Source organism: Chamaea fasciata, unplaced genomic scaffold (genome assembly GCF_029207755.1).
Source record: "Chamaea fasciata isolate MVZ Bird 193981 ecotype frontalis unplaced genomic scaffold, bChaFas1.0.hap1 SCAF_1, whole genome shotgun sequence".
NCBI lineage: Eukaryota > Metazoa > Chordata > Aves > Passeriformes > Sylviidae > Chamaea > Chamaea fasciata.
Genome location: NW_027094086.1, coordinates 65910362 through 65928754, shown reverse-complemented (window position 1 = coordinate 65928754; position 18393 = coordinate 65910362). Strand labels below are relative to the sequence as shown.

General features: G+C 37.6%; 1 protein-coding gene across 1 annotated transcript in view; it reads right to left on the bottom strand.

Annotated features, from left to right (window-relative positions):
* Nucleotides 1-9198: 9198 nt before the first annotated feature.
* The window catches only part of PTPN3 (protein tyrosine phosphatase non-receptor type 3), a 127513-nt gene continuing 118318 nt past the window's right edge, over nucleotides 9199-18393 (bottom strand). The window contains exon 27 of the mRNA XM_066185292.1: nucleotides 9199-16333. Coding sequence (XP_066041389.1) covers nucleotides 16256-16333 — 78 coding nt within the window. The 3' untranslated portion in view covers nucleotides 9199-16255. The remainder of the gene's footprint in view (nucleotides 16334-18393) is intronic.

Sequence of the window (18393 nt, the reverse complement as noted above, 5' to 3'; positions counted from 1 at the left end):
AAACTGATGTGCAAAAAACCCCCAACTACAAACCACATATAAAATCCAGGCAGCCCTAAAGTGCCAAGAGATTTCGTAGGAGCCCCTGGTGAGGCAGGATGCAGCTGAGGTATCTGCTTCTCCAGCCTCCTAATTGCCTTGATCCATTTTCAAGCAAGAGGATAAAATGTCACGATGACATATTTCACTTCAGCTAATCAATGCTGTGGGCTGCAAAGCAAAAGAAAACAGCCCCATTAATTCACAATAACCTTCTGAAACCTTTTGGGATTTTATGCTTAGCTGCTGCTAAACAGAGGAGATTAAATAACAAAAATGCAGAACAACTTGCTTTGCTTCTCAGCTCTGATAGGCAGCCTTCAGAGCAGGCACAGTTACAAGCTAAATGCTGTGGTATGATCCAGACCAGACACAGCAGCTCCCTCAGGCTTCTCTTCCAGCTGCATTTCCAGTGCTTGCATCAGTCACTGCTGGGCTTCCTCCTCTATCCTCAGGAAGCAGCAGCAGATGCTCTGGGGAGCAAGGGAGCCTTCTGAGGAGTCTGCACTGAGCTAAAGCTGGAGCAGTATTAGGGCTCAGGACAGCTGGAGGGCTCAGGTGGAGAGCAGGACATGTCAAGCCATTTGCTGTGTGCTTCTTCAAAGGCCTGCATCAATGAGCCAAGTCAGAGCTCTCGGTGTGGGCTGTTTTTATTAGCTAGTTTGGGGGTTTGGACTTCTTTTGTTAAACATGAACAGAGGTTAGGGTTATTCAGGGAGGATGTCCTGTCCCTAGTTTCCCAAAACTGTCCTCTGGCCCTGATACAGCAATGCTTTCCCTGCCTCACTGCCACACTCAGAGGCTTCTCTGATCCCTTTGTATCAGGCTCCCTCTGTGCTCCATATCAAGTGGGCACTGAGAGGGCAAAGAAAGTCAACAGCTTTACTAGGATTAATTTTTAGCAAAAATTACTACTTTTTTTAGCAAAACTTACTAAGTTACTACTACTACTTACTAGTAGTAGTACTACTTACTACTAGAAGTACTACTTACTAGTTTAATTTATTTTAAAAATAAAAACACTCTGAGGAAAGCTTCCCTTTAAAAAGCAAGCAGACCAGTAGTTAAAGGAGTTAAAGCAATTAATTTCAATGCTATTGGAATACCAAAAGCTTGATAGGTGACACCTGTGGCTGGGCTATTGTGGCATAAGTTTATAGCTGTTTAGAAAGGGCAAGGAAGGGTAAAATAATTAGTTTGGCATGTCAATGGATAAATTTTTAAAAAATATATATTGTTTTTAGTCTAACAGGACACAGGATAAACTTAGAAGTCTTTACTTAGTAAGGAAAATTAAAGAAGCAGCCTGAGACACACGAGAGGTCTGTTACAGGTCATCTAACAAGCAGCATTAGGTATAGAGTTTTATTTATTTTCTTAAAAAAAAAAAAAAAAAAGAAGTCATTAGCTGAAGACTTTGGTAACCTTCTCCCTTCCCAACACAAAGCTATGAAACAGGCAAGAGATTCAAGAGCTTCTTGGGATAGGATAGGAATGATTTTCTGCAAGTTAATGGGAAGAGGGAGGTTCGGAGGATGGGAAGCTCTCTGAAGAAACAGTATTAAAAGCACACACACACACACACACACACACACACACACACACACACACACACACACACACACACACACACACTCTGCCAGTGCGGAGGAAGCAGGAGAGCAACTTGGCTCTGCCAGGAGCTATGAAACAGCCTGAAACTTGAGAAGAATAGAAAAATAGGACATAGGGGAAGTTGCTCAGGAGAAGCGTGACAGAAGAGCATGAATTCATAAGGGTAAAATCAAAAGCCAAAGACACAGAACAGGCCTAGAGAACAGCAATATGACCAGAAAAGTATGTAAATTAATGCATTTGCAAGAAAATAGAGATCACTGCTCAGTGGGAAGGGAGCAGCTAGCCATGAGGAATGAAGCAAGTGCATTCTACTTTGCACTGAAAAAGACACAGCTAGGAGTGGATGGGCAGAAGAATAACAGCCAGGGAAAGGGTAAAAAGAGCCAAGATGATACCAGAAGAGAACAAGCCATAGAGTACTCTGGTAATGTAGAAAATGCCTGAAAGCTTGTTTAACGGGTTAGACCTGAGGAAATGTACCCAGACTGCTCATCAGCCTATGGGAGAACATGTCAGAATGACCAGAAAGTTTTGTTGAGCACTTGGAGAAAAAATAGCACTGGATAATGGGAAACAGAAGAGCAGAATGATCCTTTAAAAAAATTACTTAGATGTCCAGTGGTAACAGAGCAAGTGGCTTCAATTGCAATTCCTAGAAATGCACTGGAACAAATTATCTAATTATATGTGAACATGCAGTAAGCAAACATGTTACAAGCAACAACACCACCAACTCATTAATAAAACCCACATCAAACCAATCTAGTTTTTAACACATTGCCATACCAGAATATAAAATCTGAGAGAGGCTTTTGGGCTTGGTTTGGGGAATTTTTTGTGATCCCCTCCCTGTCATTTTGGGTTTGAGCTAGGTTTGGGTTTGTTTTTTTTTTCCCCCACATCCAGATAGGTCTGGAAAGGAAAAATAATTAGTCACCGAGTGAAACAGAGGAACCTCAGGGGACTTTGGTAATACAGGAGCTTAATAATGTGCCATGAAATTAGATCTCTTTAAATATTTCTCTTTATTTGTATATTTTACAATCACTGCTTTGTATGTCTGGCTATTCAGATCACTCATGCTGGCTCCCCACCATGACACAGGTGCTACAAAGCATTTCTTTAAACAGCACAGTAGGAATAAGGTTTACAAGGAAATCTGGGGTTCACAAACACCAGATGAATGCAAATACACATTTCTGTGTGCACATGAAAGCGTACTGCAGCAGCATCCAGAGCTGTTTTAAAAATAATTACGTGCATTAGTCATGGGGTTGAGCAAGGAAAGGTTTCATAAAGGCAGAGTTGTCAGCCTCCATCCACACACAGCCGAGTGTGGGGAGGTGCAGGCAGAGATCTAATACATGAAACTGGCTGGTAGTTACCTTACACCACTCAGCAAGAGAAATTAAGCTGTGAAAACCATACAACATATGTGAATTATCACCCCACATGGAGCGGGACTGGCTCTGAGGACAGAGGCACAGCATGTCAGCCCCTGGGGCAGGGGGTGCTGAAGAGATTCTCAGTCCTGCAGCTGCCTGAGGACAGACATGTAGGCCCAGGGAAGTTCTAGTGAGAAGCATGAGACAGAGATTTCAGGGATCCACAGGAGAAACCTGGTGGGTGTCTGCAGGCTTTTCCTTGTGAGGGAATGTGGGCAGCTTTCAGGCCATGGTACCAGGCTGGGCAGGCATGGTACGAGGGGCAGATGACCTGAGTAGGGATCTTGCTTGCAATAAGCAATGGGTACGTAACAGAAGATGGGAATACCTGGAAGTTGTGGACTGTGGTTCAGATATCTGGATACTTGAAAGTTATCGAGACACAAAAAATCATTGGTTAGATTCCTCTTCTCCTTGGGTTACCTTGGCTCAATACATGTCTAAAGAAACTAAACAACTGACAACCACTGGCCACTGAAAAAACCCAACAAACTAACCTCAACTTTCCAACTTGTTCCAATCCAAATAATTAAAAGAAAAGTATACAACCTTTTCAACAAAAACTCTAATTTTTCCCCTTTTCCTTTAGCAACCTCCTACAACACATGAACATAACTAGTGGCTGCATTGCAGACACCATCTGTTCCAGCACAACAGCAACTCACCCACTTCTACCCACTCAGCATGACCAGAATTTAGCAGTGCAAGCTGCATGTGCAGGGGAGGCACATGTGTTGTAAGTGGTGGAGAAGAGCAAACTAGGATAAGGGAGGGACAATCACTGCTAGAGGGGGAGCAGAGTGCAGCTCTGCAATGAATCCCTCTTTTTGAGAGGATAGCGAGTTATCGAGGAGGGTGAGAAAAATTAATCCTGGGATAAGCAAATGTTTCACCATCTTGTAAACTGCCTAGTACTGATGCAGCCATCCAAACCTATTGCTTCCTTGCCACCAGCCACAGCCAGCAATCCAATTATTTTTAGTGTGAAAATCCTCTAGTACTGTGCTCCACAGTACTGTGTTTTCCACAGGGATGGGCACCTCATGGAATATGGGTAAGTCATTCTGGTAGTCAGCCTGGGAATTCTGGCATCAGCCCTGGCATGGCCAGAGGACCACAACTTGTCCCTCAGATTCTCTTCCCTGATCCAATAGTTTTTCTCTGTGAGCATGAGATTCTGCTCCTAACTTTGAAAGAAAGATACAAATAACTGCACCTCACACAAATGTAAAACAAACTTTGCTTGGCAACAAGACACTGACAGTACCTGATCTGTGGAAAGCTATACAAAAATGTAAACTCTTCTGCTGAACTTCAGCTCTTGCTACTTCCCCCCATTGCCCCCAACAGGGAATGCATGAAATCTACCAAGACCTCTTTCTGTAAGAATTTTAAACAATTAGCACAATTCCATCAAGGAGCAATTTCTATGAAGCAACAGGAAAACAGTGAGAACAAGGTTGTGCCCAGGGTTTCAATTCTCTTTGCAGAAAGGGCTCTGCACTGTGAGCTCCATCCCAAGGCATGTTGCCACTGCTGTACTTCCAGTTTCTATGATTTTATGCTCTCTTGCTTGCTATACTTGGATAATCCAGGTTCCATGCAGCATCATTCCCTTTGCACTTGGATGCTTTGGTAATTCCATCAGTTCACACAGCTAAACTTCTGCTCTTCAAACATCTGCTGAAATTATATCTGCCTCATTTCTGTAATTGAGCAGTTATTAAAGAAGCCATTTTTTCCCACATTTAACCCTTGTGTCACACCCCTGTTTCCTTATATACCATCGCTTGGTTGACTGTGCCTGCATAAACTGTTTTGTCTCTCCTCTGAAATAACCTGAAAGCTCATTGGAAGTGGGATTGCATTTGATAGTTATTTGCTCAGCATCAAGCACCCTAACAATATCAGATTACAAACTTGAATAAGAATTGGCTTGATTAGAGCAAAAGGCATGATATGTAAACCAGTGCTTGAATATACACTGAATGCAATCATTGCTGCATAAAGTATTTTATTTTTCCTATTATCTGCCATCTAAACTCCCTGAAATATCAGGAAATCACTTTCCTAAGTCATTACCCTTAAAATAATCCTCAATCTACATAACCTTGTAATGACAGAAGAGTAAACAGTTTACATAGATGGCAATAAAGCAAGCAAGATTCAGTATTACTTGAAGTAGTAAATTATGCATGTATTATAGGAATCTATAAAAGCAAAATTCTATGCATATAAATAATAAACCCAGCTTATATACAGTTTTTCCCCAACAGTTTGAATAAAGTTTTTACTTCAGTACAAAAACTGCTGTAGCAGGCTAGAAAAAACCCACTCCTTATTTATACATATTATTTATATTACCTGTATGGCCAGCTTCATTTTAGACTGACCCTTTTTAATACTGTTTATGGCTGAGACGTCAAACTGAATGTATGTGCTCTCTGCCCATTTTTGGAGCTACTTTTGTTATTCACTTAAATGTTCAGTTTTCTCTTTCTATGTATGTGCTCACATACACATCTCTCTATATATATATACATCCCCCTCCTCTCCTGTTCTTGATAAAGAGATAATATTTGAAAGTAATGCCATTTAAACAAATCTTTAGGACTCCTGTGACAGCACTTGCCAAGATGGAGTTTCTTAGTTACACAGCTGAGGAGCTTTAAGCCAGGCCAGTTTTGAGCAGTTGCTGCCCTAGAGGGTTAAATAACAGAGTTAGATAGTTAGATAGAAGCCGTAGAAGTTAAATAACAGAGGCCAAACAGGAAAAAAACAGCATGACCTGCATCAGTCCATGAGAGAACAGATGACTTTGTAGGAGTGAAGAAACCTTCCCACTCCAAAAGGAGCTCAGACTGGCTGTGGCACTCCCTGCCACAGGGACTGATGGAGAGCCTGTTTCCCTTAGTAAAAATCCAAGGGGACTGGGGAGGAGGAAGAAGCGTAGGAAGCTCCTTGTAAATAGTTATCCTCCAGCCTTCAGCAGGTCTAATAACACTTAGGGTTCTGTAGGTTTCCTGCATAGCATCTAGGCTATGTTCAGTCCTAACTTCAGCTGGAAGTTCTACTTCTCCTCAGTTTCTGCTTTACTTACCAAAGTAGGGGGATTATCCACTGTATAAGAAAGAGTTCCTACAGAGGTGGCATTTTCCCAGCTGGGTGCCTGAGACAGCTTGAGATATTTGCTCATGCACTGACATCTCATTTGACAGAGCAGGCAGAGTTACTGAGGTAGCACAGGTGCAACATCACAGTACTGAGAGCTGTTCTCATGGAGGACAAAACAACATCCTCTATTCAAAATGCAAGTGTTGTCAGCAGTACCATGCAAAGAGCTTTTCTTGTAATAGTGTTCCTAAAACTAAAAAAAAAAAAAGCCTAAAACAAAACAAAAAACCCCGCAAAACCCCCATGAAAAACACCACAAAACAAATGAGAAATCAATCCAGCAGCACAGATAAAAATAACGCAGCCCTAATTATTCTAAAAAAAAAAAGAAACAAAAACAAAACAAAACTTAACCAGTCAGGAGGCAGCAACAAGTAACTTCATAGGCAAAATATATTTCAGTTTTTGGCACGTTACCTGAATGCTGGAGTCACTGCATCCTTTTAGCCTAAGTATTACACATAAGCAAATTTGCCCCATTTGAAGGCAGCAAGCTTATGCTAACTTGGAATCTGTATAACTGAATACAAAGCTAAAGAGCTACACTACATTTCCATGACATTTGTATGAATGTGCATGAGCAGAGTTACCCAGATCAGAGCTGAGGACTCTGATCTCAAAAGGACAAATCACTTAGCAGGGAGTAACATTCAGTATTTAAATGAGAATTTATCAGGTCTAAAAGAACAGGGCATTTGTACTCACATGGAAAGCTCTGAAGGCCAAAATTACACTTAAGCGGGAACAATTAACCCATTAGCAATCAGCATTCATATTCCCACAGCACTCCTGGCTATATCAAAGTATACAGTAAGGGTTTCCACACAGCTTTCCATCCTGTTATTACCATCTGACACCCCAGTTCACACCATCATTTGTGCCAGTGCAACCTGACTGTCCCTGAGCAATTAACCCTTGGGCTTGAGAGACAGCTAGTGCTGAGGAAACCTTTTCATATCAGTGCCAAATAACTAATTTTTAAACTGTAGCTGATGCACAGATGAACTAAAATGCTCCCGTTATAAATGATGTTGCATCTTTTGTGGGCGGGTGCTAAACTCAATGAAACAGAAGTAAATCAGAACACCTTTGCTTAAAAAAGGTGTTGCAGGTATTTGAGCTTCCCAGTAGCAGTGTCAGGCCACACAGGGATACCTGAGTGTACAGAGGAGTCTGGCCTTTTATCATGCCACAGCAAAATATTGGTGCCCCTTATTCCTGAAGATGGACCTAGGAATCTGAACTGGCTCTGAACCCAGAGACCAGCAGCAGTGACCCCAGTCTCCCCAAATGAGTCTCCCCAGGTTTTCTCACACGGTTCATTTTAACAAATTGTGAACTTTGAATTTTGTGAGTCAAAATGAAGAAACAAGCTTTCTTAGCAGATTGGTTTTTTCACATGCCACCATTGCACATTTATTTTTATTTATTTTTTAGTACATGAAACCCAATTTACATTATACTAGGACTGACAAAGAAAAAGAACTTAATCCCAAATCAACATGAAATCAGATATTGATATAGTTTTTATTATATTAGATAAAATATTTTACTTCAAGTGCTACAAGGAAGATTATCTACATTGAGTCACTGCTTGAAAATGTTTATATCACTGAACTAGGGCATGAAAAAGCTAGACATGAAAATAATATACGGGGGAATGCCATGTGGCATTTATATTCCCAATTGTTACAAATTCAAGCAAGACTGTTAAAAGGGAAGTACTCTTGCATGTGACTGCTCATTAGGTGACCTTTGAGTTATGTAAAGGCACTCCTTCCATACTCCTGGCTCCCCAGTGGACCACCTCTTCTCTGGGGTAGCCAGTACCATAAGGATTTTAAAGGATTGCCTTGTATGGAGGAATGGAACACCTTCATGTCCAAAAATCACGTGTAACGCTCAGCAAGTTAAAGCCCTCTTCTCCCCTCTAGCAATCAGTTATGACACAGCTACAAGCTTGGAGTTTACTTCTGCCTTATCTCCTCCAAAAGGCCCTTCATGCACCCTATCTTGCTATCAAGCGGTGAAGATACCAGTCCATCTTTCCATAAATGGCTTTATTTGGATTTCCAGCAAAATCTTCATCTTGATAACTCTCTATGTATCTATAAGAGATTCCAACATGCACACATAGCCCGTGTCCGAGCTGTCCAGACTGTTGATTTTTGGCCTTGTACTTCCTTTCACTGAGATTTTATTGAATTCATAACTTCATCATGAAGGGTTATTGGCCTCAAGCTTAAAAAGACTAATCAATTTGCACAGCCACACCTTGTAAACAGCAAAAAGTGCTGGCTAACAACCATTCCAGTTCTTAACAAAATCCCAAACATATTTTCAGGTCAATGCTCTATCCATCTGTTAGTGTTTCATTCAATGTGTTCTCTATTTTGAACCTTATGAACTTGCATTTTAATATGCATGTAAATAGAAATACTTCAAGAACAGCACCACTGGGCTCTGATTTGTTGTGAAAATGTGATAACCACCATGGGGCAACAGACGGTGTAGAAGATAACTCAGACATGCCTGGTGAGTTCCCTGAGAACACGTGAAATCCCAAAAGGAAGGACAGGCCGCACATTTCACACACAGGACCAAAAAAGAAAATCTGCACTCAAATAGTTTTGTGGCCTTGCATGACATGACTGCAAAGGTTTATTCACCTAATTAATCAAGACAATTCTCTTTCATAAAACTTGTTGCAAGTGAAATATTTCTAAGAGTTTGTGACTTCCTTGGTTTCCTTTTTTACTGTGGTATATAGACCAGACACTTCCCATATAAGCTTGATTGCTTAGATAAAATTCAAGCTGCATCCATGTGTGATTTCTTAGATGATTCCTTTCCTATCAAAAAGGTCAGTAACTTTTTAATGTAATTCTTACTTTCTTTTTTAATAAGCCACAGTAAAACCATGTAGCCAAAAAACGCTTTATTTCACCATTAGCCGTATAACCAGTATGCATAAAATGGTGGCTATATTTTTGTTCAAAACAGTTCCAAATCCCAAGAAAGCTCTACTGAAAACATTAACCAACCCTTTGTTCCTATAAAAATAAAAAAGAAAAATTATACATTCAAGAGGTGTCTATACTTTTAAACAATAAATTAAACTTTGTAATATGAACATCAATTTACATTTCAAATGATAGAAAAGTACAGCATAGGGTACAAAATAATCTCTTTCCTTACCTTCCAAATACATCAAATACATTCTTTTATTCCTTTAATGCACTGGCACCTAAGATCTTAGGAGAAACTATAGAGTGCCACAGGAAAAGAAAAAAAAATTAAAATCCCCCAGCCAGTGTCCCTAAATGGATATTACCTTCCAAGATTTTGCTGACAAAACTCTCTGACAAAAATGCTAACTGAACTTGCATGAAAATACAAGCTTAGTGACTTAGAACAGTGAAATCTTCTTCAAAACTTGTAAAAAAACCCAAACAACTTCCGCTTTCCCAACTGCTATGCAATTTATTCCAGTACTATAAACATGTTTCCATATAAGTTGTAATCAAGGTCAGTTTTAATCAGTACATAATTTGTAAGAATGAATGGCAGGCAGATTTTTAAAGCTTTTATAGGAGTGTCCCCATTATATACCTTATATCTCTCTATTAAGGTTACACAATGAAGTGTGAAACATTATGTTTAGTGCTCACTGTACAGGTCACTGGAATGTAAGCACTGATACTTGTCATTTATTTTGCAAAACCTGGATTAGAAATAGAATTACATTTGAACCAATATACTAACTCCCCACCTAATTTCTACAGACAGTAATTTAATTCCTGCTCAACCCCAAGTTTTCAATCATGTATGCAAATCTCTGAATTAGAAGGGCACTGATCAGGACTAACCCAAGTGCTGCCATGCTCACCTGCTGCTTATCTGAAGTAAATGAAGTCCGTTATAACTAACACTGCTAGGCTGAGCTTTTTTTTTTTTTTTTGGGAATGGAATGCTTTGATATTCTTGCAAACTTATACAGATACACCTGATCTCACTTTGAACTAGACTGCTCAGGTTAGATAATACAAATACAACTCCACTAAGATCGATATAGGCTGTGGATTTACTGTGCAGGATTTCAGCATCCTTCCCTAAGGATGGCAGCCCTTTTTTCCTTACTCCTGAATCAGGACTGCAACCAACCATGTGCAAAAAGATTGACAGATAAGCAGGCATTTGGGCTGATAATGCACTTTCTGTGCTTTAGTGGCCACACTAACTGAGAGTCAATTTGCATTATTACTAGGTAAGCTGCACCCACAGCTAAGAAGGTAATTCCAGCAGCTAACCTTTGTATTTTTGCAGAAAAACTAAATTTTTTTTTCCTTTTAAAAGGTATGTTTTGTACAGAATTTGGTAAATAGCCATTCCTTACTTGACGATTCAGATTTTATTTTTTGGGTTTTTTTATTTTTTAAGCATAAATTCTAGCTTGGTGCAAGATGACTTCCTGATGCTTGGGAGGGCAAGCTCCAAGGACTATTTACAAAATGTTTATTCTGCAAAAGACTGATAGAAATTCTGGGTTAAGTTGGTAACTGCTGTTAGGTAATGGATTTAATAGCCCTAACAAAGCACCTGCTTCCTCTTAAGCATGCAGGGCAACTTTACCAGTTACCCAGCTACATGCAGGTTTCATTTGTGTCTCAGAAAAAGACAACAAATGAAAACAGCCAATATAGTTTTTAAGAGGAAAATATTTAAGAGGGTTTTTATATGTTACTTAAAAGCACAAACCAATAGATGAGGAAAATGTTCCACTTAAAATAATTTTCTAGGTGGGTCTGAAAAAAAATTAAATCCCATGGCCAACAGTATGGCTCTTTACTAACGAAACTGTTCCAAGAGAAATGATGTGTTTAAAACAGAGAAGTGTTTCAAAGGAAAAAGAGAAAAAAAAATTATATTCCCCACCCCTACTTTATCTTAAAATCTTAAAAGCATTTTTCACATTCACAGTGTTTGATTTTTTTTCTTTTAATATTTAAGTTAAAGCCAGGTCTTACCTGCCCTAAAGACAACATTTCTTACGTGTTTTTCCATATATCTTTATGATTTCTACCACTGCTAGCAGCACTGTTTAAATTCCTCAGAAAGGAGATCAGTTGAGACTGGTCTGAACACCACACTGCCCCTTCAGCAGGTGAAAAACAACATCCTTTCTCAAGCAACAGCAACATCACTTTGCCGGTCTGAGATACAGCCAGTTTCACACTTGTAGGAAACCTCAGTGATTTTATAAGGCAATACAATGACATTTCAGGAAACAAAAATCATGAAAGCCAAGTAAGCACAAGTTAAACAGTTAACAGTAAACTGAAGTGTTTCACTAATGTCTATCAAAATAAATGCTCTAATATTTTAAATACAACTTTAATTAAAAGGTTAACCTGCAGCTAAGCCCAAAATAAAGCACAAACTAAGACTACTCTTATCCAAGTAGTCTGCAAGAAAATGTCCCCTCTTGAGATGAATTTGTCTTTTAAAAAAAAAAAAAAAAAAAAAAAAAAAAAAAAGGACAATACTTCCGGGTCTCTTATAGTCCATTTGATTTGTTTTTTTCCATAATATTATTGATCCTCAACATTTGCTCTTTATATGAGTGGTAAGAATGCTACTGTCACAGAGTTAGTCTGAGCTGAAAAATGGTTAAATCTATTGATATTATGTGGTACTTCTTCCTTTTGATTCAGAGAAACTTTTTTCTTTAGAATGACAGGCTTCAGTGACTGTAGATGCTACTGCTTGAAGCTCATACAGTGTTAAAAGTACACTAAAACTAAATCATATTGTATTAGGTATATTTAAACTGTTACTGTAAACTACGGTTAAAAGAGCCATTTGAGATGGCAGAGCACTATCAGTGTCAAAACTTAAATGCAAGAAACCCATATAATCAAAACATTGTTGTATATAATGAATTAATCATTCACTTGGTGCTTGAACAAAATATTTAATGAAAACTTTACCTACTATATAGCTACAATTAATAATTGCTGTTAACCAAGTAGACTGGTTGCAGGTTACTATTCAAAATACAAACATTTCCCAGCACATGTTCTCTGGAAAGGCTGAAAGAGTAAAATAAACTTGCATTTAAATGCCACAATTCAGGATAGAAAAATAAAGCCATTATTAGTGAAATAACTATGTTTAAATTATAATTGACTGAGTATGAACCATGTACATCTATTTTCAACATTTATGCATTTAGTCTGACACAAGAATACCATCTACAGGGAAGAGCTTTTTTGTAAAAAAGTATCATACCATACTTGTTAAAAAGCCAATGCAAAGTTCATTATATAGTTCACAACTGGAGTTCTTTTAAAATACATATATATTTAACCAAGTACTGTATAGTAGGGAATATGATGGGGAAAAGGAAAATCAACTGGAAAATCAAGTCAAAAAACTGAGTGTATATGAAGAATTATTGCTGAATTCATGGGTACATTTTGACTGCTTGTAATTTAGTATCAATACCTAAAAGACAGAATAATTAAACGCAAACCCCTGGATTACAATCTTGGATTTTTTTTTTTTTTTTTTTTTTTTTTTTTGAAACACCACCATTGTTTAAGGTTTGGTTGTATTTTAATGATTTGTATTTCATACATCTGATTACACAAAAGGCATTCATGGTTTAGGGCACTGTTTTTCTTATTTTAAATAAATAGCAAGACCTGTCCCTTTCATCTCTGTCTCAGAAGTGTTCTCCTGTGAGATTTCTGAAGACCTGCTGAATAGGCAGTTTAGTTACTTCCATATCAAATATAAAGTCACTAAGTTAAAATTTGTTTAATTCTGTAGAAATAAATGGTAGTGTATTTCACAGTGATGAAAACCTCAAGGGTTTATTACTCCCTCTTCATCCACCACTACACCAGCCATTTTGAATACTTATTTTCATGATCATGGCAGCACAGGAGAAACAGAGGGTAAAATGTTTATGAAGGTTACACAGAAGCTCATCTTCACAGCATTTTCTACCACTTGCCAATTGCCTGACAATTAAAAACTTTGTGGTCACAAGTTTTAACTCCCAGCAAAATGATCAATTAAATCTATGTCTTCGTGATTTCTTAAATTTTGTGGAAACAAACGCTGGTGTTAAGATGTTTTCATAATTATGCTTTCACTGCAAGATCAGATCTAAGGCATACTTCATTCAGTGCAAAGTCATCACACGCTACAGAGAGAAGACAAAACCCCTTCAATTCTCCCCTATGGACCCTACAGGTACATGTGCAAAAACCAGCAAGACTGAAATAAAGATGGACACAACATACAAGATACTTGTGTAGTTAATATTTCCTCTAAGGTATTTAAAACAAACAAAAAACTTACAGAGATTACTATTTATATAGCTTTGAGTATTCTCTCTGTGGCCAGCAATTTCAAACAAGTTATTGAAATCCAAGAGCTTCCCAATGGTGTTACCAAATCCATCCAAGTTTACCAGAACAAGAGCAGCATTTGTTGTCACAATATGACAGTCATTATTTAAATGCACACATACTAACCCAAGTCAAGCCTATACCATGTATCTTGAGACTGGAGTTCTACCAGAAATACATTTACAGTGCTTTGGTAAGTACATATTAAACATGAAGGAACATAAATAGCAATTAGAATATAGGAAAAACTTTGAACACAAAGAAACCATGAGTACTTCCATGAAAGAAACGGATGTCACAAAGATGCTCTAAATATTTTCTTACAATTTATTTTCTTGCCTTTTCTCACTTCATGACAAACTATTAAATGCAAATCATGCCAACTGCAAGGGCTGACTCTGACCTGGGCACAGGAAAACTTTTTTTTAAAAAAAGAGATATTTTAACAGACAGGCACACACATAACAAAGCTTCCCAAGTAATATGTGCATGTCCGCTATCATTTTACATTTGGATTCACAAACAGACTGAGCTACCCGATGCAATTTAGCAAGATAAGAGTAAACCAGTCTTTTCCCTTCTAATCTATGCCCAATCAAGCCAGATGATAGTGATCCAAAATATTACTGAAAACTCCAGTCAAAGTGAAATCTGGAATGCAGTGTGTAAGGATGAGCACAAACCTATTCACCATTCAACCTAAAAAAGCCAAGAAGGTTTCCATGTTGCCAACTACTCTCCATATTTCAAATAAAACTCTTTTGATCAATAAATAGTAATCAAGTATCTTCTTCAGCTACAGCTAAAAGTGTATTATTGGAGAAAGGACCAAGCCTACAAAAGACAAGTCAGCAATTTAGCTCATCCTACATGCACTTTCTAGTTATCTCCTGGGGGAAAAAACCGTAATCTTCCAGTAACATGAGAGATGCATATTGTACAGCTGTGATAGTTTCTATAATGAAACTTCAGCTATAAATGATAATATCCATAATACAAACCATAATTCTAAAATACATCTGAATATGTGTGTGCATATATATCTCTCTGAAAAAAAAAATCTAATTTTCTCATTTATACATATAAACATCTGGCTAATATGCCCCAAAATTTTTTTTTTCCCTATTTAGGACTAATTTTTTAAATAACAGAGTTTTAAACAGTCCCTTAGAATATTTTTTAAACACTGTTAAAATTAATAACTACCTCAGGTTAATCAAAAAGCACACACAAAATAATTTAACATTATACAAATGTGGTTATACTGTTCAGAAAGTCCAATTCTCTCATCTGAAATGAAATAGAGACCATTGTACCTTAGGGTGAATTATTCATCAATGTACAAATTCATTCTCTCTTTCCACGTAAAATCTTCAGGTGAATTTAACTGCATTTCTGTATATGCAAGAAACACAGTAAATCTGGAGAACTCTTGCAAAAGGGAGTCATGTTTCGATGGGTAAGAGCGCTTTGCTGGAGGGCAGCAAGTCAACATTTTATCACCATCTGAACACTAGCAACACCTGTGCCCTTGTAAGCTTCACACCTTGAAATAGCAGCAACATATTTGATGGGTTCAGTAGTAATTTTTCTTCCAGTATTGGATTAGACTACTTTGCATATACAGTAAGTCAAAAGTCTAGTACTTGTGTGCAACATTATTCCACATCACATTTACATCTGAGAACTCATAAATACACATGGAAACAAACATTAGAGAGAATTAAACCTCGTTTTAAGTCAAAATGTTTTCAGTCCACATATTGAAACAGCAATGAAAAGTATAAAGGAGATGGACAGCAGAAACAGAAGAAAAGAGGTGCAATAACTAAAACTGGAAGAAGTAGGTTCCTGTCAAAAGGGCAAGTTGCAAAATTGAGCAACAGAATATGTAGACTGTACCATCTGCATAAATGCCTAAACGCAGCATTATTTTCACATCACATACAGTAGATGTGATTTCTAAGCAGCATATTATAACAGCTGGCATACTTACTAATAGATTTACGGTAACTGAATACTAAATTTCTCCAGCTCAGTGTACAGTAGTTATGCAGTAGCCTTTAAAGCTCTTTTAGTCAAGGTTACAGTTCCATGGAAATTTAGTATCCCAATAAGAAAGTTACAAATATTCACCTTCAATGAACTTTCATACCATACAAATACATTAAATACATCCTTAAGATGAATAATTTCAATAATAGGAGTTTTCTTTTTGCTATTTCAAAGGAAACAAGAGGAACTTTGTAACTTCCAAAGTAAAGGGTGTTTTAAGGCAGTAAAAGATACGTGTTAAAGTTTCCATGATTGTTTATGGTTGACTATGGGAATAAAGCATATTACACACAATTAGTGTCATATATTTACCTACGTGACTTTGTTATACTGTACATGATTTAGCAATCTTCTTGAGAAATTTAAAGTGCCGCAGTTCAAATGTGCTCATCTGTCTTTTCATGGGCTTCTAGTCTGTTCTAGTTGCCTTGAGAAACAAGCCCTTGCTTTACTTAAAGAGCAGGTTTTTTTAGCCAAAAAGAGAACTCATCCTTCACTGCTGTGCTAACTGGAATCCAGTGGTCGAACCAATCCTTCTTTGTAAACACGAAGAATAGCTTCACAAACAAATTTGTATTGACTCTGTGCAGGAAAGAAAACACAAAAACATTTATGGATGTTCAGTTAAACTGCTGATTAGACAGTATTATTGAATAGGACTAACAGTTCCACAGCTTCCTTTTTTCCTGAGCAATGACAGGAGAGGAGCTACAAGGATGGGAGAAGAAAATTCTACTCTCCTGCCTGTGTTCACAGTAAACAAAGCTGACATTTACTCTTCCTTAAAGCACAAGCATTAAAAATCACATTCCAAGGAAAATACAGTTACCTAAACTAAAAGAATACATGCTTAATTTTCAGAGAACGAGAATTATTTGTAAAAACTGTGCATAACTTTTGACTAAGTTTAACTTGATCTTTACCTTCTTTAACCATCTCATCTATTTGGGGGGGGGCACAGGCAGGTCAGTGATTTGGTAGTTATCTGATTATTACGAATATTCTGAGCTTGCCAATCCTGCAGTTACATATTACAGGGCACAATTAAGGTTCATGACCAAGGCCACATTTTAAGTTGCCATATAGGATCTATAGGTGCAGCTACTTAACTGAAACCCTTTTTTTTTCTTTTCTCCCCCAAACCAGTACTGCAGAAGGAGTCATTTTATTATCAATTTTTTGTTCAGACCACATATCTCCATTTGCAAGAGAAGGGGATAAAAACCTTTCAAATTAATATTTTTGAAGATCAGTAGCCACACTAATTCTTCTCTCACCCAACATTTTGATCTCAATTAGATCTTAAAGTCTACAAATTACAGTTTCTTTTCTGCATTATACTATTACAAAGATTAGTTCTTCCATGACCTTGTAATGCAATTATTTGTTAAAAAAAATTAGCTTCCTCCTAAAAAGTGATTCAAGAAGACATTATCAATAGGACTAGTGTAGAACTAAAAATCCAGGTAGCCTGAATAAATTTTTATGACTAACATGATCCTGAGAACACAAGATGATTGAAATGTAAGAGAACTTACATTATCAAAGCATCCTCACTTCTTCTGTTGAAAGTACTATTGCCAAAACCCCCAAATGAATCCTTTTCTCCAAAGTTCCATGTCATATATTCAGAGAAGCAAAGCTTCACATTTTTTACATCCCTTTTTCCATCTTTGAAATGTTCTCCCAGTTGCCCTTGTATTGTCAAGGAATGATGCAATACAATTGTCAATGGAAACACCCTCCCACTGTCTCCCAAAGGACAAGGCTAAATGACAACGTTTGGACTGTTCAGGACCTCAGGTTGCCTCTATGTACCAGAATGTTATTCTTGTCCATAACATAACACAACACAACACATTTTATTTCAAGGACAGAAAAACTTAAGGAAAACAGGAAAGTGGAAATGAGTTTTTTGCATCTCGATTTTCCTGGTTTTTCTTTGAACCTTTCAGTCAATTACTCCCACCTTCAATATAACTTTGTTCTTATTACTTAATTACTTTGACTTGTCTCTTCATTGTTACTGTCATTGCCATATTTCTACTGCCTGAACAAGCCAGGTGTGTTATTTAGCTCTCTGTTCAATACTTCTGTTAACTTGTGTGATCAAGTTACTGAACAAATAAAAGAATGAGCACTTCAGCACTGCTTCCTCTGACTCAATCTCTGACTACTTGTTTTCTTTGCTCTTAACTGTTGCATGTATTCTTACTGCTCACTCAGCTGGTACCTACTTCTATTATGCACAGCCTAAGCACTGTATTCTGCATTGTTTAGATACCTAATTTCTCTGTATTTCTTTCTTTTTTTTTTAATGAAAGGCCATACAGTTACACCAACTTTGTTATAGCTTCGTCATTTTGGTTGAAGCTTTTTTGGCTGCTTAAGGAAACACAATTACTGGTCTTTAAGAAACTACAGTTTTCACGCCATTAACAACAGAGACTTAAATGACCAGGTAATAGCTCTGATTGGCCCATTCTTTTTGGATATGCCCTGTCACAACATGCATCTGGCAAATCATATCACCTTAGAACTGGAGCACACACAATCCCCACGGGGCAGCTGAACATGCTTTAGGCAAGGCTATTAAAACTGAACAATCCCTTTATTACAACTGAAAAATCTCTAATGGCTCT